The sequence below is a fragment of the Chlorocebus sabaeus genome, chromosome 7 (genome assembly GCF_047675955.1).
Source record: "Chlorocebus sabaeus isolate Y175 chromosome 7, mChlSab1.0.hap1, whole genome shotgun sequence".
Lineage (NCBI taxonomy): Eukaryota > Metazoa > Chordata > Mammalia > Primates > Cercopithecidae > Chlorocebus > Chlorocebus sabaeus.
In genome coordinates this window covers 100,867,213-100,891,114 of record NC_132910.1, presented here as the reverse complement: position 1 = coordinate 100,891,114, position 23,902 = coordinate 100,867,213, and the positions used below count along the sequence as shown (strand labels likewise).

The following is a 23,902-nucleotide window of genomic DNA, read 5'->3' as shown; positions in this document are numbered from 1 at the left end:
AGCTGAGAGGCATATAAGATGTTAAAATTTGGATTGAGTACTTAAGTGGGCTTTTATAAGTTTTCATTTACCCAACTTTTGGTTTTGTAAAAAGAAAAAATTTTCAATTTGCAATTTCAAAATGGCATGTGTCAGCCATATTTTGCCACAAAAATATACAATGTAAAAGACTAGGTCTCTAACAAACTTAATCATTCAAAAATGCAACTATGTAACTAATGTCAGCCTCAGTATGCACTGATGCACAGATACTTAAATATCTTCCATAACTCATACTTAAAATGGCATCTTAATGACTTAGAATGTGGGCAAACTAAAAGAACAATATTTTCAAATATAATCAAATGTCTTTATGTTCACATTATGAGAAGCCTGCCATAAACCACTACAAAACAAAAAAAGAAAATTTTAAATAAAATCTTCTTGAAAGTCTTAAGAGGCTGAAATGCATAAAGAAAAGTGAAACGCTCCTTCTGGGTGGGCGTTGCTTCATCGCTAACAGTCCTCAGGCTCAGAAAATTAAACTTCTGTGGAGGCGAATGTCTAATGACTACAGAGCTTTCCAACACTGTGCTGAGAGTCTGGCAGCTGCACCACACTACAATTAAATGTCCTAAAAATACACAGTGAGAATATTCATGAAAGTTTGTCTTGCTCTTTCAAGTGTGGTGCTCTTCTTTATTTAAAAACAAAAGTATGAGGTTAATTTGTGTGTGTGTGTGTGTGTGTGTGTGTGTGTGTGTTTGAGACAGGTTGGAGTGCAGTTGTGATGTTGGCTCACTGCAACTTCTGCTTCCCAGGCTCAAACAATCCTCCCACCTCAGCCACTTGAGTAGCTGGGACTACAAGCATGTGCTACCACACCTGGCTACTTTTTAATTTTTTGTAGAGATGAAGTCTCACTAATTACCCAAGCTGGTCTTGAACACCTGGGCTCAAGCAATCTTCCTGCCCTGGCCTCCCAAAGTGCTGGGATTACAGGCGTGAGCCACCACACCCAGTCCAAGGTTAATTTTTAAATCTGAAAAACTGCAGAGGGTCACTGGAAAGGCAAACACAGGGATATCTCTGTATTTCACTTTACTGCACTTCACAGACACTGAGCTTTTTACGAATGGAAGTTTCCTGGCAACGCTGTATGAAGCAAGTCCATTGGCACCATTTTTCCAACGGCCTGTGCTCGCTTCATGTCTGTCATATTTTGGTAATTTTCACAATATTTCAGACTGCTTTATTATTATTATAGCCATTACAGTCATCTGTGATCAGTGATATTTTTTGATGTTACTACTGTAAACATTTTGGGGTGCCAGAAACTGCACTCATGGAAGACAGCAAATCTATCCTATAAATGTTTGTGTTCTGATTTTTCCACCAACCAGCTGCTCCCTCATCTCTCTCCCTCTCCTTGGGCCTCCCTATTTCCTGAGATGTTACAACAATACTGAAATTAGGCCAACTAATAACACTACAATGGCCTCTAAGTGTTCAACTGAAAGGAAGAGTCAATCTGTCACTTTAAATCAGAAGCTAGAAATGACCAAGCTCAGTAAAGAAAACATACCAAAAGCCGAGATAGGTCAAAAGCTAGGCTTCTTCCCCCAAACAGTTGAGTTATGAATGCAAAGGAAAAGCTCTTGGAAATTAAAAGTGATACTTTAGTTATCACACGAATTAAAAGGCATACTGCTGATATGGAGAACGTTTGGTTGGAAGAAAAGGTCAATCCAGCTACAACCTTCTTTTAAGCCAAAGCCTAATTCAGAGCAAGGTCCTAATTCTGTTCAATTCTATGAAGGCTGAGAGAGGTGACAAAGCTCTTACCTGCTGAGGACACAGAAGAAACGGTGGAAGCTAGCACAGGTTGGTTCATGAGGCTTAAGGAAAGAAGCCCTTGCTATGACATAAAAGTGTGAGGTGAAACAGCAAGTACTGATGAAAAAGCTGCAGCAAGTTATCCAGAAGATCCAGCTAAGACAACCGATGGAGGTGGATACATTAAACAACCAATTTTTTTTATTATACTTTAAGTTCTGGGATACACGTACAGGATGTGCAGGTTTGTTACATGGGTATACACATCAAATAGTGGTTTGCTGCACCCATCAACCCATCGTCTACATTAGGTATTTCTCCTAATGCTATCCCTCCCCTAGCCCCCCAACCCCTGACAGGCCCTGGTGTGTGATGTTCCCCTCCCTGTGTCCATGTGTTCTTATTGTTCAACTCCCACTTACAAGTGAGAACATGTGGTGTTTAGTTTTCTGTTCCTGTGTTAGTTTGCTGAGAATGATGGTTTCCAGCTTCATCCATGTCCTTGTAAAGGACATGAACTCATTCTTTTTTATGGATGTATAGTATTCCATATGTGCATTTTCTTTATCCAGTCTATCACTGATAAGCATTTGGATTGCTTCCAAGTCTTTGTTATTGTGAATAGTGCTGCAATAAGCACAGGTGTGCATGTGTTTTTATAGTAGAATGATTTATAATCCTTTGGGTATATACCTAGTAATAGAGTATATACTCTATTCTTGAAATGACAACAAAGGATTTAGAATATTCCAAAAACTTAGTTGATAAAGCAGCAGCAGGACTCGGGAGGATTGACAAATTTTGAAAGAAGTTCTACTGTGGCTAAAATGCTATCAAATAGAGTAAAAGAAGCCAATGCTCATTTACCATTCCCGAAATCCTAAGGCCTTTAAGAATTATAGTAAATCTACTCTGCCTGAGCTCTACAAATGGAACAACAAAGTCTGGATTACACTGCATCTATTTGCAGCATGGTTTACTGAATATTTTAAGCACACTGTTGAGACCTACTGGAAAAATATTACTGCTCTTTGACACTGCACCTGGTTATCTAAGAGCTCTAATGCAGATGTACAGCAAGATCCATGTTGTTTTCATGCCTGCTAGCTCAACATCCATTCTGCAGCTCCCGGATCAAGAAGTCATTTCAACCTTCAAGTCTGATGTAAGAAAGACATTTTGTAAGGCTGTACTTGCCATAGTGATTCCTCTGATGGATTCAGGCTAAGTAAATGGAAAACCTTCTGGAAACCATTCTAGATACCATGAAGAACATTTATGATTCATGGGAAGGGGTCAATGACATATTAACATCAACAGGAGTTTGGAAGAAGTTGACACCAACCCTCATGAATGACTGAGGGGTTTAATACTTCAGCAAAAGAAGTCATTGTAGATATGGTGGAATTAGCAAGAGAACTAGAATTAGAAGTGGAGCCTAAATATATGATTGAATTACTGCAATCTCATGATAAAACTTCAACAGAATAGAGGAGTCGCTTCTAATGGATGAGCAAAGAAAGTGGTTTCTTGAGGTCGAATCTACTCCTGGTGTAGATGCCATGAACATTGTTGAAATGACAACAAAGGATTTACAAGATTCCATAAACTTAGTTGACAAAGCAGCAGCAGGACTTGGGAGGATTGACAAAATTTTGAAAGAAGTTCTACTGTGGCTAAAATGCTATCAAATAGCATATCACACATACACAGAAATCTTCCATGAAAGGACGAGGTAAACTTCATTCTTGTGTTATTTTAAGAAACCGCCATAGCCACCCCCACCTTCAGCAACCACCACCCTGATCAATCAGCAGCCACCAACATCAAGGCAAGACCCTATACCAGCAAAAAGATTATGACTTGAAGGCTTAGATGATCGTTAGTTTTGTGGATTTTTTTTTTTTTTTTGACAAAGTTTCACTCTTGTTGCCTAGACTGGAGTGCAATGGCGCAGTCTCAGTTCACTGCAACCTCCGCCTCCTGGGTATAAGCAATTCTTGTGCCTCAGCCTCCCAAGTAGCTGGGATTAAAGGCACCTGCCACTATGCCTAGCTAATTTTTTTGTATTTTTAGTAGAGACGGGGTTTCACCATATTGGCCAGGCTGGTCTCAAACTCCTGACCTCAGGTGATCCGCCTGCCTTGGCCTCCCAAAGTGTTGGGATTACAGGCATGAGCCACAGTGCCCGGCCTGCAGTAAACCTTTTTAAATTAAGGTAGGTACATTGTTTGACATAATGCTACTGCACACTTAACAGGCTACAGTATAGCTCAACATAACTTATCTGTGCTAGGAAGTCAAACATTTTGTGTGATGTACTTTATTACAAAATTCATTTTATTTTAATTCACTTTATTGTGTCATTAACATCATTGCAGTGCTGTGGAACCAAACCTGCCATATCTTCAAAGTATGCTTGTATGGACTACAGCACTATTTTTCTCCAACAAGCAATTTTTAACTTAGATTCAATTAGATGCACATAGTTAAGCCTAGCCTTTTCTCTCTAGAGAAATCAATGACAATAAGGCTGAAAGTAAGCATTTCCTCCAACTAAACAGAACAGAGTAAAACAAGCCACAGCAGAGCTTCTTAAACTGCACAGCGACCCACAAACTAGCGGATCACATACAAAATTTTGACTTAAGGGTTTTACATGGAAGACAAGAACCACAGTTTATCATAGGCTCTCAAAAGCTACTGTGAGTCCTCAAACACTTCTCATTTACAAAATTAGAAAGCTGGACTAAATATTTTCCTGTATCAGTTATACATCCTAAAATACTATATTGACTTTGCAGCTGTCCTTGTTTTCATAAGGCATGATGAATAAATGACCCTTTCATTAAATCTAATAAAATTTATAAAGTAATATTATATATGACACATACTGGTATAAATTGCTATCAGCAGGCATTCATAATAAGATACAAAAACAGCAAAACAAATTCAGAAGTTAGCCATGACCAAAAGCATTAATTAACTTTTCAAGGCATCTATAACTCAATTCTGAGTAAATGTCACAAAGCAAAAAGTCAGCTGAATTCACTACATACCATACTTTTAGGGCTTTTGGCATAGAGTCAATGTTATAAAGCAAACATTTAATGAAACGGTAGGTCTTTTAGTTCAAGATTAAGGTGACAAAGTATCATAATGTGGGCTACTCACTAAAAAAAAATTTTCTCTTTTTTTTTCCCCTGCTAAATATTTTTAGGATGAGTCCGTCGGTCTGTATTTGCTTTGGGCATAAAATCAACATGCTAGTCAACTAGCTTTTCTCTTTTCATTTAAGTAGTTTCTAGAGCAGAAAGTAGCAGAGGTGGAGGTGGTAAGAGGAATGCAGGCCTCAATTTACACAATAGGAATTTCATAGACTATATATTATTCCATAAAACAAATGAAGTGTGTGCACTGTGCCTGCTTCATATCTAATCCATTTGTAAGCCTTTCCCAGGTTTGGAAATACTGGGGCATATATCCATGACTTTGCCAACTGGAACAACTTTTTGTCTACAGCTTTGATAGTACCTCTCAAATCACAAAATGCTTAAGAGTCTCTTCAAGTAACCCACATCTAGGAATCTATCCCAAGGAAAGAAAATGATCTAAAGCATGTTGAAATCTATGGACAATAAGTTGCTCCGAGGATAAAAGAAGGAAAAACTAAAAACACCCCTAACATCCACAGATAGACTGAATAAATCATGGTATATCTACCCAATTTAACATTATTCAGTCATTCAGGTATGCAATATGAAGATGACATAACAACAGGGAAGAGTACAATAAGAACCCCAGGATACATGATCACATGGAGAAACCGTGCTATTTAAAAAGTATGTGCACGAATGTATGTAACTGCATTAACACAACTATTGTTATTACTATTGTTATTTTGAGACAGAGCCTCACTCAACTCTGTTGTCAAGGCTGGAGTGCAGTGGCGTGATCTCAGCTCACTGCAACCTCCACTTCCTGGGTTCAAGTGATTCTCCAGGCTCAGCCTCCTGAGTAGCTGAGATTACAGGTGCACACTGCTATGCCCAGCTAATTTTTGTATTTTTAGTACAGATGGTGTTCCCATGTTGGCCAGGTTAGTCTCTAACTCCTGACCTCAAGTGATCAGGAGTTCATGACCAGCCTGGCCAGGAGGCCCACCTTGGCCTCCCAAAGTGCTGGGATTACAGGCATGAGCCACTGTGCCTGGCCAACAAAATTGTTATTATTGATGCCCTTTAAGAAGTAGAGTGGGATCAGGAAAGAAAGGCAGATGTGAACAGACTCTCAGTTTTTGTATTTCTGAATTGTTTAAATTTTTCTAATGCAAACATACTTGAGTGTTTTTCTCTGTAAAAAAGAAACAAAAACATGTATACTGTATATGAAAATATGTATAGAAATAGTAAATTATAAAAATATAGCATTAAAATTGAAAGATTTTTTTCTGTATTTTCTAAATTTTCTGAAGCATCATATTCCCTAATTTTAAAAATTAAATCTATAAAATAACTCTAAGGGTCATCTTTTTGTCTAGCACTAACCACTCTTTAATCTACTTTTTCATTTTTCAGATCCTACTCAAAAGTATAATTTTGCAACACAACTTATTACCCAGGTTTTTATCTGGTAAACACCAAGTGAAACTGCATCACTCTAAAACCTACAACAATTTTTTTTTAAATCACCTGATTAACTTATTTGACCTGTCCCTCATCATTACCATTGAAGCCTCTCCCAGAGCCTGCGCATGGGGGCTTACAGGACAGCCATGAAGACTGTAGGGTCCAGAATCACACTTCCTGGAGATGAATCCTAGCTCCATCACCAGTTCTGTAATTCTGAATAGGTACTTGATTTTTTTTGCCTCAATTTCCCCACTGTAAAATGGGAATTATAGTACCTAACTCTCAAAGTTGTAAGGATCAGTGGAGGATATGAATATACAATTTTTCCAAGATGGTGGATTGTTTGCAGGCCTCTATCACTTGAAAAGACAAAATAGTGTGTGTTGATTCATGCTGTGAACTTTTTTCTAAGAAGCAACAGAGGAACTTAACAGGAAAACTGAAAGAAACTACAGACCCTCTGACAAAAGCAGAGAGCTGCAGCCTATACTGTGAGCCTGGTGGAAAACTATAAGTCCCCAGGGTATGCGAGAAGAAGAGATGGCCACCATGACACCTCACACTGGGGAACTCAGCAATCCAGACCACAGGGGAGGGCCTTTGCCCTTAGCCCTACCCAGTGCTGGAGCTGGTTTACTGAGCAGTGGGGAATATATGAGAAGGAGTGGCATCAGGACAGACTTTACATGCATTCCCAGACTCCAGCGGGGACAGAGGGAAGCCATTCCTGATCCCACTTCACAGGGGACCTTGCAGAAGTCGGTCAGACAACTCAAATAGCAGTCACAGGTTGAGAGAAGCTCCTAATGAGATCTGCGATATAATCTCAAGTGGGGATGAACCCCTTTAGCCAGAACCAAGGGGTGAGTGGGAAGTGTGCTGCAGTCATGAGCACAGGAGCTGGGCACCCCTGCTTCAGGGGCAGACCAAGAGGGGCATAGCCTGAAAGCCCTGGTTTCTCTCTCCTCAAAGAAGGTTTATGGCCTGAGGCATTTTTGAGTTCTGAGCACAGATTGCCTGGAACTTAGCTAGCTGCTGCTAGTGGAACACTGCCTACGAGAGACCTGCCTTGCCAAGTGCGTGGGAGCTGGTGGGAATTACTGCCGTCTGCTATTCCCCACTCCCCAGGCAGATTCTTCTGTACAGCAGAGGCAGCTGCACTCCTCCCTGGACCATTACCCCAGTGGCCAGGGAACTAACCCCTGATCCCCACTGGGGCTACTGCTTGCAACTGCACACGAAAAACCAGAGTGCAGTCCTGCCTTAACCAGTCCCTACCGGGCATTGCCCCTCCACCCACCCTGGTAGCTTAACACAAAGGACAGAAACTTTTGGAAGCCTTATGGCACTGCTCATCGCCTGAGACACCAGAGTATCTCCCCTGGGTAACATATAGCAAACACAAATCCCACCACCACCACCACCACCACCACAGCTGGCACTCTTTTGCACTCTAAGATCAACCAACATAGCCAATACATTACAGCATCGCCAGGTAGAAGAACACAGCATCCAGGAAGTGAAAAATGTGTGTGTAACCTCACCTATCACCATGGCCTTGATCACCCTAGCTAACCAACACGCCCTGACTCTGTCCACATAACCAGTTCATTACTACACAATCTGGCATTTTAGAAAGCCAACATGCTAAGGCTATTTATAACCAAGGAATCTCAGAGTCTATGTCACTCCCCTGCCACCTCTATCAGCACTGGTGCTGGTACCTGCTGCTGGGAGACTTGAGGACCGGTCACATCACTGGATCCCTTGCAGACATTCCCTAGCACCAGCCTGGTGTATCCACTGGGTAGCTAGACCTAGAGGAGCAGCAGCATTCATAGTGGTCTGATCCTCAGGGACTCCTACTTCTAGGGGAAGGGAACATCACATGGGACAAAATAATCCAGACACAGGCCTTGAGTCCCTGAACTTTCCACTTGTGGGAAGTTTCTCTCAGCAGAGGCATAGGCGCAGTGCTGGGCTCAGCAGGGAAAGTCTGCAGCTCTACCCCAATAGCCAGGAAGCCCTGGTGCTTGTGAAGGACCTTGGAGAAGGGAGTGCTTCTTCTCCCCCTCAGCTACTACTGAAGACACAGCAGGGGCTTCTCCCATGGGAGCTCAGCATGGATACATACACCTGTAGACGGCCCTTCTGGAACACTTCAGGGTGACTGCATCCCCACAGGAGGAGTGCCCTCCAGGTTCAGGCTTGCACAAGGTATAAAGTCACAATTCCTCTCTACTTGGAACAGCAACACGCCTGCAGATGAAAAGAGGTGTCTGTCTGATCTGAACAGCTGAACACTGGGTCAGGAATGTAACTGGGAAGTTACATTCCTGCTGGTGTCTCAGGGAAGCAGAGTTGGCTCCCTCCCTTCCCCTTGAAAAGATTTCAACAGTTTCACCAAGAGCTCCCCTGGCCACCTCCATCAAGGCTGGGACCTCTGCTCACCACTGGATATTACATTTACCCATCACCACTGGATATTACGTTTACCCACCCGTTTTGGCCATGACCGGTTTTTAGCCATGGATACCTCCCCTACTGGCCTGAAGTCTGAACTGTTCAACTGAGTAAATAAAATACTGCGGAAAATAAATTAATTAAAAACTGTACACCACTAGGGAATGAGATAAGCTTCAAGAGACCTCTGCCATTTCAATCCCACAGCAATCAACCTGCTCACACACCAAGCACATTGCTAATACAACCACCTGAGAAAGCCATCATACAAAGACTCTCTATAACCAAATAACTCATACAGTGTCTTCATCCCTGAAAGAACCAAGAGCCAAGTCAGGCTGCAATAAACATTAAAGACACATTCTCAAGGGAAAGAAAACCCACAAAAACAAACAACTGAAACAAAAATAAATTCAAGAAAAATTAGTCTACCCAAATGAAAAGGAACCAGAAAAATAATTCTGGCAACAAAACAGGGTTCTATAATGGCACCAAAAGATCACACTAGCTCTTCAGCAATGGCTCCAAAACAAGATAAAATCTTTGAAATACTAGATAAAGAATTCAAAAGGTTATTAGCTACACAAGGAGATAAAAGAGAAAGGCAAAAACCAACATACAGAAAATTTTAAAACCACTTACGATGAGAATGACAAATTTTGTAAAGAGACAGCTATTTTCAAGAAAGCCAATCAGGACTTCTGGAAATGAAAAACACATTTAGGGAACTACAAAATGCAGTGGAAACTTTTAACAGACTAAATAAAGTAGAATAATTTCAGAATTCAGAAACAAGCCTTTCAAATTAACCCAACCAGAAAGAAATAATTAAAAGAAATGAACAAAGCCTCCAGAAAATACAGGATTATTTGGCCAAACTTAAGAACCATTGGTATACCTGAGGGAGAAGAGAAAGTAAAAAGGTTGGAAAACTTATTTGAAGGAATAATTAAGGAAAACTTCCCTGGTCTTGCTAGAGATTTAGATATCCAAATACAAGAAGCTCAAAGAACTCCTGGGGGATTCATGGCAAAAAGAACATTACCAAGGCATATAGTCATCACACTATCTAAAGTCAACACAAATAAATGAATTCTAAGCGCAGTGAGACAAAAGCATCAGGTAACCTATATAGGAAAACCTATCAGACTAATAGAAGACTTCTCAGCAGAAACTTTATAAGCCAAAAGGGAGTGGGGTCTTATTTTTAGCCTCCCTAAACAGAATAGCTGTGAGCCAAGAATTTTGAATCCAGCAAAACTAAGTGTCATAAATGAAGGCAAAATAAAGTCTTTTTCAGACAAGCAAATGCTATGGAAATGTTACTACCCGACCAGCCCCACAAGACATGCTAAAAGAAGTTCTAAATCTTGAAACAAAGGGTCAACATGCCCCATAATAGAGCCTCTTGACAGCATAAAACTCACAGGGCCTATAAAAAAATACCACGATTAATAAAAGTATCTAAGTAATAATCAACATGATGACAGGAACAGTACCTTACATTCTCAATATTAACATTGAATGTAAATGCTATAAACACACTACCTAAAAGATACAGATTGGTAGAGTGGAATTTTTTTTTTTTTTTTTTTTTTTAAATCACAAACCAAATACCTGCTGTTTTCAAGAGACTAATCTAACATGTAAGGATTCTTATAAAGGTAAAGGGGTAGAAAAATATATTCCACACAAATAAAAACCAAAAGCAAACAGGAGTAGCTATTGTTGTATCAGACAAATCAGACTTTAAAGCAACAACAGTAAAAATAAAAGACAAAGAAGTTCATTAACGATGAAAGGATCACTCTAACAGGAAGATATTACAATCCTAAATATATATGCACCTGACTCTGGAGCTCCCAGATTCATAAAAGTTACTACTAGACCTAAGAAAAGAGATAGCAACACAACAACAGTGGGGGAATGCAACACTCCACTGACAACACTAGACAGGTCATCAAGGCAGAAAGTCAACAAGGAGACATGGACTTAAACTACACTCTAGAACATACGGACCTAATAGATATTTACAGAACATTCTACCCAATAACTACAGAGTATACATTCTTCTAATAAGTACATGGAACATTCTCCAAGATATATAGACCACATGATAGGCCACCAAACAAATCTTAATGCATTTTTAAAAAATCAAAATTACTTCAAGTATCTTCTCAGACCACAATGGAATAAAACTAACTACAAAAGGAACCCTCAAAACTATACAAATACACAGATAATAAACAATCTTCTCTTGAATAATTTTTGAGTTAACACTGAAATCAAAATGGAAATTTAAAAATTCTTTGAAATGAATAATAGTGACACAAGTTGTCAAAACCTCTGGGATACAGCAAAAGCAGTGCTAAGTGGAAAGTTTACAGAGCTAAATGCTCATATCAAAAAATCTGAAAGATCACAAATTGACAACCTAATGTCACACCTCAAGGAACTAGAGAAATAAGAACTAAACCAAATACTGGCAGAAGAAAATAGACAATAAAGATCAGAGTAAAACTAAGTGAAATTGACATAAAAAAGACAATGCAAAAGATTAAAAAAGGTTATTTCTTTGAAAAGATAAACAAAAATTAACCATTAGCTAGATCAACCAATAATACACTCAATTTGAAATGAAAATAGAAACAACGGACACAACAAAAATAAAAATGATCATTCAAGACTACTATGAACATCTCTATGCATACAAACGTGGAAATCTAGAGGAAATGCACAAATTCCTGGAAACATACAACCCTACTAGCTTGAATCAGAAAGAAATATAAATCCTGAACAGACCAGTAACTAGTAGTGACATTGAATCAACAATACAAAAACTGCCAAAAAAGAAAAAAAAAAAGCCTAGGGCCAGATTCACAGCCAAATTCTATCATTCAAAGAGGAATTGGTACAAATCCTATTGAAACTATTCTGAAACACCGAGAAAGAGGGAATCCACCCTAACTCATTCTATTAACCCAGTACTACCCTGAAACCCAAACTAGAAAAGGACATAACAAAAAGGAAAACTACAGACCAATATCTCTGATGAACATAGACGCAAAAATCCTCAATGAAATACTAACAAACTGAATCCAACAATACATCAAAAAGATAATTATGGCTGGGCACAGTGGCTCACACCTGTAATTCCCAGTCCTTTGGGAGGCCGAAGCGAGCAGATCACCTGAGGTCAGGAATTAGAGACCAGTCTGGCCAACATGACAAAACTCTGTCTCTACTAAAAATACAAAAATTACCCAGGTATAGTGGCATGCGCCTATAATTCCAGCTACTCGGGAGGCTGAGGCACGAGAATCTCTTGAACCCCGGAGGCAGTGGTTGCACTGAGCTAAGATCACACCACTGCACTCCAGCCTGGGCGACAGAACAAGACTCTGTTTGGGGGAAGAAAAAAAAAAAAGTTAATTCACCACAGTCAAGTGGGTTTCATCCCAGGCATGCATGGATAATTTAATAAATACAAGTCAATAAATGAGATACATCACATAAACAGAATTTTAAAAAAAACAATATGAGCATCTCAATCAATGCAGAAAAAGCATTCAATAAAAGCCAGCATCCTTTTATGATTTACAAAAAAAAAAAGAAAATCTTCAACAAACTAGACACAGAAGGAACATATCTCAAAATAATAAAAGCCATTATCAGACAAACCCACAGCCAACATTATACTGAATGGAGAAAAGTTGAAAGCATTACCCCTAAGAACTGGAACAGGACAACAACGCCCACTTTTACCACTTCCATTCAATACAGTTACTGGAAGTCCTAGCCAGAGCGATAAGGCAAAAGAAAGAAAGGGCATCCAAACTGGAAAACAGGAAGTCAAACTATCTAAGTTTGCTGATGATATTATCATATACCTAGACAATTCTAAGGATTTCTCTGACTCCTAAATTTGGTAAATAAAGTCTCAGGTTACAAAGTGCACAAATCAGTGGCACTGTTATATATCAACAATGACCAAGCTGAGAATCAAATCAAGAATTCAATCCTTTATACAATAGCTGCAAAAAATAAAATACCTAGGAATATGCTTAATCAAGGAGATGAGCGATCTCTAGAAGGAGAACTACAATACACTGCTGAAAGAAATCTAAGATGACACAACAAATGGAAAAACATACCATGCTCATGGATTGGAAGAATATTATGAAAATGATTGTATGCCCAAAGCAATCTACAAATTCAATGCAATTCTTATCAAAATACCATCATCATTTTTTCACAGAATTAGAAAAAAGAATCCTAAAATTCACACAGAACCAAAAAAGAACCCAAGTAAGCAATCCTAAGCAAAAAGAACAAATCTGGAGGCATCACATTACCTGACTTCAGATTATACTATAAGGCTACAGTTAGCAAATCAGGATGGTACTGGTATAATCATACACAGATCAACAGAACAGAATACGGAATCTAGAGATAAACTAAAATTCTTAGAACCAGTTGATCTTTGACAAAGCAGACAAAAGCATACACTGGGGAAAGGAAACCCTATTCAGTAAGTGGTGCTGGGAAGATTGGATAACCACATGTATAAGAATGAAACTGGATTCCCTATCCCTCATCATATACAAAAATCAACTCAAGATGGATCAAAGACTTAAATCTAAGACCTGAAGCCATAAAAATTCTAGAAGGAAACCTAGGAAAAACTCTTCTGGACACTGGCCTAGGTAAATAATTTACGACTAAGACCCCAAAAGCAAATGTAACCAAAACAAAAATAAATGAAATGAGACCTAATTAAACTAAGAAGTTTCTGCACAGCAAAAGGAATTATCAGAGTAAACAGGCAACCTACACAACAGGAGAAAATATTTGCAAACTATGCATCCAACAAAGGACCAATACCCAGAATCTACAAGGAACTCAAATCAGTGAGAAAAACAACCCCATCAATAAGTGGGCAAATGACATAAATAGATATTTTTTAAAAGAAGATATACAAATGGCCAACAAAAATACTAAAATATGTTCCACATCATTAATCATCCAGGAAAAGCAAATTAAAACCACAATGACATACCTACCACCTTACCCCTACCAGAATGGCCATTATTAAAAAGTCAAAAAACAACAGATGCTAATGTGGATGTGGTGAAAGGGGAACACTTATACAATGCTGGTAGGAATGTAAATTAGTACAACCTCTATGGAAAAACAGTACAAAGCCTTCTTAAAGAACTAAAAGTAGATCTACCAATTGATCCAACAACCTCACTACTGGGTATCTACACACAGGAAAAGAAGTCATTATATCGAAAAGACACTGCATGCATATGTTTATCATAGCACAATTCACAACTGCAAAGACATGAAACCAATCTAAGTGCCCACTAACCAATGAGTGGATAAAGAAAACGTGGTATACATATACCATGGAATACTACTCAGCTATAAAAAAGACTGAAATAATATATTTTGCAGTGAACTGGACAGAGCTAAAGGCCATTATTCTACCTGCAGTAACTCAGGAACAGAAAACCAGATACTGTATGTTCTCACTTAAAAGGGGGAACTAAGCTATGGGTACACAAAAGCTTACAGGATGGTAAAAAGGACTTTGGAGACTCAGAAGTGGGGAGGGTGGAAGTGGGTAGGGGATAAAAAACTACATGTTGGGTACAATGGACACTACTCAGGTGATAGGTGCAATAAAATCTCAGACTTCACCACCATACAATTCATCCACGTAACCAAAAACCACTGTGTCCTAAAAGCTACTGAAGTTCAAAAAGGCACATATTAAAAAAATAAAGCATGAACATAATGTCTGGCATAGTAAGCTATGAGTTGTTATCTATTACCTAATTAAGCGGTTAGCTATTACTCTACACATTGTCAAATACATAACAAAATATTGTGATAACCATTACTATAATCCAAGAAAAATACATTTTATAACAAAATTTGGTAGTGCATAAAATTTCAGCTTAATAACTAATTTTAACACTATCTTTATGCTGCATGCATTACTCCCCTTAGACATCAAAGGAATAATTAAGGAAACAAAAGAGTTTGCAGTGATGTCATTTTTATCCCACCTACACTTTACATTGCATAATTTGTTGGAGCTGAAATTGTTTCTTCTAAATCTCTCTTCTAATTTGCAACTGACAGGATTTTAGTGTTTTCCTCCAGTCCCCCATTAAAAAGGAGAAAATATTTAAGGTCAAGGGAAATTGCTTTACAATGGATATCAAAATGGCAAAATGCAAGCTTAAAAAGAGGAGGGATATCTACACATTTCCTTCTTTCTTCACACTTTTTAGATTACTCTTTCAAAAGGGGTTCATCAGAAGCAAAGATTTAAGCCCTACCTCCATCCCCCTTTTGTTTTAAGGTAAGTCACTTTAGATCAGGAATCAAAGAAAAAAATAACATTTTTCCTCCCTTTCTATACTTGTATTTCCTGCTGAACAGAAACATCCTACTAGTTGCTCTTAGTCTGTTAATTCTTGGTTGAGATAAATTTTCCATTACTTGAGGGAGACCAGGGCTACACATTTTGCAGGTGCGAATGTATCCAGTAAGACAAAACTCAGTTGTCTAGATTTCTATCATCTGCAAAAGGAAATGTGGCCGGGCACAGTGGGAACCTTCACAAACTTCATAAACCAGCCCCTTAAAACTCCCACACAGATGTCACGATGGAGTCAGTGAATGTTCATGGCGAATTGCCTAAAAGTTACTGAATTGCCTAAAGTTACTACACGTCTGAAATCCCATCACTTTGGGAGGCCGAGGCAGGCAGACCACGATGTCAGGAGATCGAGACTATCCTGGCCAACATGGTGAAACCCGTCTCCACTAAAAATACAAAGAAAAAAAAAATTAGCTGAGTGTGGTTGCACGTGCCTGTAATCTCAGCTACTCGGGAGGCTGAGGCAGGAGAATCGCTTGAACCAGGGAGGCGGAGACTGCAGTGAGCCGAGATCACGCCACTGCACTCCAGCCTGGCGACAGAGCTAGACTCCATCCCCAAAAAAAAAAAAAAGGAACTGCATGCATTGGGAGCAGTGTGAGAATTAAAACCAAAGTCTGTCCTTATCTACTTTAAGGAAAAATTATAACAAGGTTTAAATAAATTGTAGAAAATGTTTATGAATACTTATCAACAATTTGAGTTTTATGTAGCAACTTTTGAGAAGAGATTGCTTTATCTAAATATGGTTAGGTGATTCAAAAAAAGGAATCTTCACTAGAAAATGTGATTCCAGAAAGCTAAAGCACAAAATAAATACTATTTATGTTACGGTATCCACAAAACAGCTAAAGTTTTTAAAAAGTGAAGATGGGAACCTTCATAAACTTTAAGATGGCTGATAAGAGCAGGCACTCCAAGGAGTTGCCATGTTCCCAAAGAGGACCTGTTGCATGTGAGCATCCTAAGGCTGGCAGTGGTCCCAAAGTCTGGAAGTATTTTACCCATAAAGAATCAACTGCAAGCAATTTCTGATTCTGTTTTGCCTTTGCCCATGACAAGAATCAACTTGTTCCAAAATTCCACAAAATACGTTTCTTTTATGTTAAAACTGCTGTTTCTGGGAAAGCTAAAAGCTAGATTTTTTTTTTTTTTTTAAGACATGTGGACAAAAGCTATATTTGGACCTTTTAATCTCTTAACAGAATAAAGGCATTTTTAAAAATTCTCCCTGCTGTATTTTATTATGAGAATGTCACTCTTTCAAAAAATTTAAAAAGTAAATTTGTTTTCCTATACAATCCCTTTAACTCAAAAGTGCAAGAAGGTTTTATTTTTAAAAGCATTTAAGTGAAGCATTTAATCAAAATTAATTGCAAGTTAAAATAAAATTACTTAAGTAGAGAATAACCATGACTTCTCTTTACAGATCATGTTTTCTGGTCATCACATCTATAAACATATGTTATATATTATGTTTTTAGAAAATCAGTAACCATGATACCAATTTTAAGTATTAAGTACAGTACTTGAAAACTCACGAGATTAAATGATTCCTCACACTTCATATTCATTTTTTTTTTTTTTAATGGAGTCTTGCTCTATCGCCCAGGCTGGAGTGCAGTGGCGCAATCTTGGCTCACTGCAACCTCCACCTCCTGGGTTCAAGCGATTCTCTTGCCTCAGCCTCCCAAGTAGCTGGGATTACAGGCATGTGCCACCACGCCTGGCTAATTTTTTTGTATTTTTAGTAGAGACGGGGCTTCACCATATTCGCCAGGCTGGTCTCGAACTCCTGACCTTGGGATCCACCCATCTCGGCCTCCCAAAGTGCTGGGATTACAGGCTTCAGCCACTGTGCCCGGCCCTTGTTCATTCACTTTTTTGAGTCAGGATCTCACTCTGTCCACAAGGACAGCATGCAGCAGTGTAACAACAGCTCACTGCAGCCTCGAACACCAGAGCTCAAGTAATCCTCCTGCCTCAGCCTCCCTAGTAGCTGGGACTACAGGTGAGCATCACCATGCCCCGCTAACCTTACACTTCACTTTCAATTCTCAGTAAAACCATTTGGGATGTCTTTAATTCCCTGCAAAGCTGTGCTACTCAGTCATGTATCAGCCTCACACAATGAAAACAAATAGATTTAAATCCAAGACAATAAAGATTACAGACTGGCTGGGCATGCAGCATCTCATGACTGTAGTTCCAGTACTTTCAGAGGCCAAGGTAAGTGGATCGCTTGAGCCCAGGAGTTCAAGATCAGTCTGGGAAACACAGGGAAACCCCATTTCTACAAAAACACAAAAATTAGCCAGGCATGGTGTCATGTGCCTGTAGTCCCAGTTACTCAGGAGGCTGAAGTGGGAGTATCACTTGAGCCCAGGAGGTCAAAGCTGCAGTAAGCTGAGACTGCCACTGCCCTTCAGCCTGGGTGACAGAGTGAGATTCTGACTCAAAAAAAAAAAAAAAAAGGGACCCTACAAACCGTGACATTCTAACAATCTTGCATCAATCACATGAATAGGTAAGAAACAGACAGACTATCAGGACATCTATAAATTCTGAAATAAAGCTTAGCATATGGCCTAATAACAAAGTTAATACTTATTCAAACAAGCAGCACTTTCTTTTGAATCAGCTCACTTACTCTACACCAGGATTTCTGAATCTCAGCACTGTTAATATCACGGACAAGAAAGGATGATGTCGTGGCTGTCCTGCGCATCGTAGGATGATGGGCACCATCCCTGGCTTCTACCCACCAGATGCCAGTGGAATCCCCAACCCCAGCTTCAACAATCAAAAAATGACTTTAGACAGTGCCATACCTGCCCTAGGGACAAAACTGTCCCTGGTTGAGAATCACTGCTCTAAAGAAAACCCAAGAATATGGACAAAATCCTAAATATGATTTTATTTGAAGTGATTTTATAAACAGACATAAAATTTAATCAGTTTTAATAACCAAGTCAGACCTTGTAAATGGAGTCATTGCTAGCAGTAACATGTGTTCATCCATTTTGAGGGAAGAAAAGATTCAAGGGACACTGTTTTAGCCACATAAATGCTACTGGCACATGACACATCATCATGTCTTCAATCAGGAATGCTTTCCAACTCAAAGGATAACCAGCCCCTTAAAACTCTCACACAGGTGTCACAATGGAGTCAGTGACTGTTCATGGTGAATTGCCTAAAAGTTATTTAATTTCTATCCTTGTGTTGACGATCAGGAAAATATTAAATGAAAACAACCAATCTAGGTAGGAAGTAACCAGCAAAAAACAAAATTTAGGCAGACAGTTTACAATTTTGTGCATGGACAACTTATCAACAGATCTTAGTTCCTTTCTCATTCCTTTCTCTTCATCTAAGGAAAGCTGTCCTTTCCTTGAGAATTCTCAGAACGGTGATAGTTTTACATACCTGTAGAATTGCTTCTTGGCCTTTTGGCCAAGATCAAGCGTGCATACCCATGGAAATTTTTTTATTATAAAAAGATCAAATTGAGCACTGCTCATTTAAAGGTCTGCAGATTTCATGTTATCTTTATACTTATATCAACCAAAAATAGACTTGAAGTTTTGAAGATTAGCAAGTTCACCTATATAGTACAACATGGACTCAGGACCAAGAAAATGATAGCTTTCAAGGATACCCAGTTCACTGAAAATGCAATATCCAATGTTGTGTTTATCAAAAATTAAATCTAATTTTTCCAAGGAAATATTTTACTTGAAAGTCTTAAAAGATCTTTTTGTGGCACACGAAAAAATAATTAACTCATGTGTTTGAATTTCTAAAATCTTACTGAGATCAGTCTTTTCTTTCTCAGTGCTTGAGTTTTTGTTTTTGAGCAGACACTAGGAAGTAGTAATGGATATCAGAACAGCAAATATTCAATTTCTGATGGCAAGTATAATCTTGTTTCCTTCTGAATTAGCTTTAAAAAATACTTCTGCTGCTACTTTTCTTTAACTGTACAAAGAATTAAAAACATTACACGGAATTTGTTTCTTGCTTTTTCCATTTAACATTTTCTCATGTCTTTAAATATTACTCCAACCATAATTTTCAATGGCCAGTACATATGAATTCCATGGTAATATAACTTAACTATTTTCTACTGTAGGGATTTTTAAACTGCTTTCAACTTTTTGCTTTTATTCTGGGATGAAATTTTTTGGGTAATTATGTTTGCATGTCAGGTCATTTAGGATAAATTCCAAAAGCTAATTTACTAGTTCAAATAGTAAGAACATCTGTATAGTTACACACATTAACAAATTGCTTTTCATAAAGTTTATGAATTTTATACTACCATCACCATTTGAGAATACCAATTCACTGCATATTCAAAAACAGTGAACATTTTCTTTGTCAGTTTTAAATATTAAAATATCTCACTTCTTTAATTCACCTTTTTGTGAAACTGAACATTTTTTAATGTTCACTAATTCTGTCTTTTCAAATTGTTTAGACTTCTATTCATCTTTTTCATTATAACATTTGTCTTTTTCATATTAAATTACTAAACTCAATACTAAAGCATATAAACCCTTGCTTGGCATCCAGAAAGTTTTCATTTTTATGTTGTCCATTCAATCTTACCCTTTCTGATTTTCCCATTACCTTATGCTTAGAAAATCTGTTCCCATTTCAACATAACTATTGACATATTTAGTTCTTTTGTTTCATTTGGACATCTATATTTCTAACACACCTGGAATTTATTTTTGCTGTGGTATGAGAATGATGATTTAGTATCCAGTAGCATCAGAGTCCATGAATCATTATTTCCAAAATTTTCCTATTCTTCCAGATTAACTTTAAAAATCAGTTTGTTAGGTTCCCCATCTACCCCTCCTAAAAAAAATCTCATTTAGATTCTTACTGAAATTCTAGTAAACTATAAGTAAAACTCAAAGAATGTACAGAAGAATGTTGAATACTGGCGCCATCAGGCATCCTTATCTTGGACCTAATTGTCACAGAAATACTTCCAGTGTTTACTTACTTTGTAATACATTGGGGCTTGTTGTTTCAGATAGAAATTTGTTTTTTTCAGTGTAATTTTAAAAATCACCTGTTTTTATTACTAAATCTTGAACTGAATATGGAGTATTTTATCAAATGCCTTTGGAACATCTGTTTAGGATTATGAATATGTGCAATTATGCTTTATCCTATAGATCTCACGAACAAAGAAGTTTCTCAATAGTAAGCCATCCTTTAATTACCAGAATAAATCCTATTCATCACACTGTATTGTTTTGAAATGTTGATTTTTAGTTGCATGTGCTTCGGTTAACATTTTTACATGTATAGTCTGGGGCCTTTTTAAGGATAATTTTGTGAATAACTTTAAATTTCAATGGTTATTATTTCAATTAGTTTACTTACATGCTCGCTTTTTTTTTTTTTTTTTTTTAAGGAGATGTGGTCTTTTTTGTCACCAGCACTCAGGCTGGAGTGCAGTCACACAATCATAGCTCACTGCAGCCCCAAACTCCTGGGTTCAAAGGATCCTCCCGCTTCAGCCTCCCAAGTAGCTGGAACTGCAGGAGTGCACCACCACACCTGACTACAACTTCTTTTATTTCACCTATATTTTCCCTGAATGTCATTCATTTGGAGATTTCCAAATTTGAGCTCTAATTTTTCAAATCACACCTGTATCTACTGTTTACATGCCTCTTCCCCCATTGGTGAGTTTAGATTTTCTTCTTTGGTTAGGTATCTTAAATATTTGTCTCTATATGTGTCTTCCCTGTGCCCAGCAAAAATCAACTATTTGATTTGTCAAATACCTTTTTTCCTTGGCCTAATTTATTTTTACTTACTTGCAGAGTAAATCTTAAGGTGTTTTGTGTTGTACTGTGCTATTCACTAAATTGTACAAAGTGTCTATCATCATTCACACACATTTGGGGGCAGGTGGCTGTGAGGCACCATGTATCTCATTAATTAATCAGAAATGTCATTCTAATTTTACCATCATCTACTGGAATCTTTAGAACATATTTTTTTAAAGTTGTTAATGTTTCAGCAAGCACTGTACTAACTAGATCTGGTCTTAGAAAATTGGAGACTAATTTGGTTGTGTTTTTCCCAAAGACACTGCTTAGTGTTTTATATTATTCATTCTCGGCACTTCAAGAGCCAAACACTTCAAAATAAATTAAGTATGTTACAGGGAAGAGGCGAAATGGAACAAAGAAACAAATTTAATTTTGGAAACTATAATTTTACTACAATGTAAATATAAACAATTTAACTTTACGGAATTTGGGGGAAAATACACTTCAGAAGCCAGGCTTCTTTTTAGCAATGATAATCTGATTGTAGCAAAATTCAACACTTACGTAACTCTATTCATGTGTTCTTGCAATATGCCAACTTTTTTTGTCCCTTAGATTCCCTGATACATTGTTGCCATAATTTAAATTGCTTTTTCCTGTGTAATTTTTCATTTTTCAAAAATGCTGACTAATTACCTCCATTGCTCCCTATGAAACTTTTACAGACATTCCTATAAAAATACTGTCTTTTGAAACACATTTTCCCTATTATATATAAGTGGGGAAGAAAAGGCTTTTCTAAGAATGTTAAATACTTTTAATTTTGACTCCTGAGATATCCAAGTCCATAACGACTTTACAAATCAACAGTGGTTCTTATTCATAAATAGACGACATGCCATTTAACACAGGATGTCTCCTCAACTTAAACTTTTCCCTCAGAAATTTACATTTTCCTTCCAATAACCAAAAGAAGTATATGATAGACTTCTCTATACTCACTCGTGAGTCACTTAGATTTTTCACAAAAAAAGGTTAATTTTACATACACACACACATACACACACACACACACACACACACACACACACTTCTCAAGTAGGACTCCTAGAAGGATTTCTAGCAGGCTACTAAATTTCTATTGTTGACTATGTAGCCACCATGGCACAGGGAGTTTAAAAGTCAGACGGATTGCTGGCAGCTAGAAGCATCTTACCTGCTTTCCATCCAGGGTGCAGAGCCTCTTGACGACTCCTGAGTCTAGTTTAATGGCTTCGGTGATATCTGTTAAGACTTGTTCAAAGGAATGAGCAGTCTTTTTATTCAGAAGGATCCGCACGGCTTTTCTAGGCTTCACTCCACTTCGAATCACAGTCACTAACTTGGGTTTGATGAAATCTTTACTCTCTTTTACTTCACTTTTCACAGAGGAGGCAGCAGCCAGGGCTCGGGATGTCCCACCCTTGATGTTCACAGACCAGTTCGGATTAATATTTTTGGTGTAATCGACTTTACGAAATGGTTCATTGGATGCACACACGTAGCTCTCACCTAAAAAGCAAAATTTGATTTTATTAGCATGATTATCTCTACCATAGGAGCATTTGGTCTAAAGAACAGATGCTGGAGACTCATTAAGTGAACCCTTAACTTTAGCAGGTTCACTAAAAGAGGATGTTCGTCCTTTTCCTTTGGCATTCTCCCACCTCCCTCTCTTTTAAATAGTCCAGATTGGTTTTGAGAGAATAACAAGGATTACAGGGTGAGAAGCACTGGACCAAATATGTTGACCAAATGTGTCACCTTGGATAATTCACTTCTCCACACTTTGGTCCTCAGTATCATCAGCAATAAACTGAAGTGGCTGAACCAGCTGAATTCCAAAGTACTTTCTGATTCCCAAAACCTCCTATTTATTAATTTGGTTTTAAAAAAATCTCATTCTGGAAGAAATAATTACATCAGAACATATTGATGTAAGGAAATAAAAGTATCTTTCTTCTAATTATAGATTTCAGTTCTAATCAAAGAATAATCACAACATTTTCACACAGCTGACTCAATTATACTCAGGTACAAGGTCACGTACTAAATTAATGAAGCACCATAAACATTAAGGAAGAGTTCTGGCAGCTCAAATAAACAAACCTCAGCCACTTTTCTTCTTACAGAATGTAAATTTAAAATAACTGTTCTTTAAATATACAACACTTTTCTGTAACTACTTAAATAGAAGAGGACCTGAAGTAGTTAAAATGATGTGTTCATTAGTCATGAAACCTTCTGCTTAATTTTTATTAAGTACAACATAAGAGCTGTATTATTTGCCAAGTGGCTTATTAATTCAATGTTTACTGATATTTTACATTCCAAAATTTCCGAAAATTTTATGTTGAGATACCACAGTTTTTCTTTTAGGAAAGTCAGAATCACCCGATGTTTTTACATTCTTGACTTTTTGACACACGAGATAACAGGGTTATACTAAAGTTTTTCTAAAAAGAATCCATTATTTTTTCACATATTCAGTATAACAGACTCATTGTTAATAATATTAATATGAACCTAAAATATTATAAATACTTAAAACAGAAGTAAACAAAATAGTGAAAGGGAATTCCTGAGAAAAACCTATTAATATCCATATTAAACTATTATCATAATGTTCTTGAAATCAGGGTTAATGGAGAATTTTAGAGCTTCCGAAGGTACATGAATAATTCAGTAACAGA

General features: G+C 37.7%; 1 protein-coding gene across 8 annotated transcripts in view; it reads right to left on the bottom strand.

The window, feature by feature from the left end:
• Positions 1 to 23,902, bottom strand: part of DCLK2 (doublecortin like kinase 2) — a 180,687-nt gene that overhangs the window by 134,127 nt on the left and 22,658 nt on the right. For all 8 annotated transcript variants that reach the window (XR_498181.3, XR_498182.3, XM_007999959.3 and 5 more), the window contains exon 2: positions 22,387 to 22,721. Coding sequence is in view for 6 of the 8 variants with exons in the window: in XM_007999959.3 (XP_007998150.3) it covers positions 22,387 to 22,721 (335 nt within the window). In the remaining 2 variants the exon portion in view is untranslated. The remainder of the gene's footprint in view (positions 1 to 22,386; positions 22,722 to 23,902) is intronic.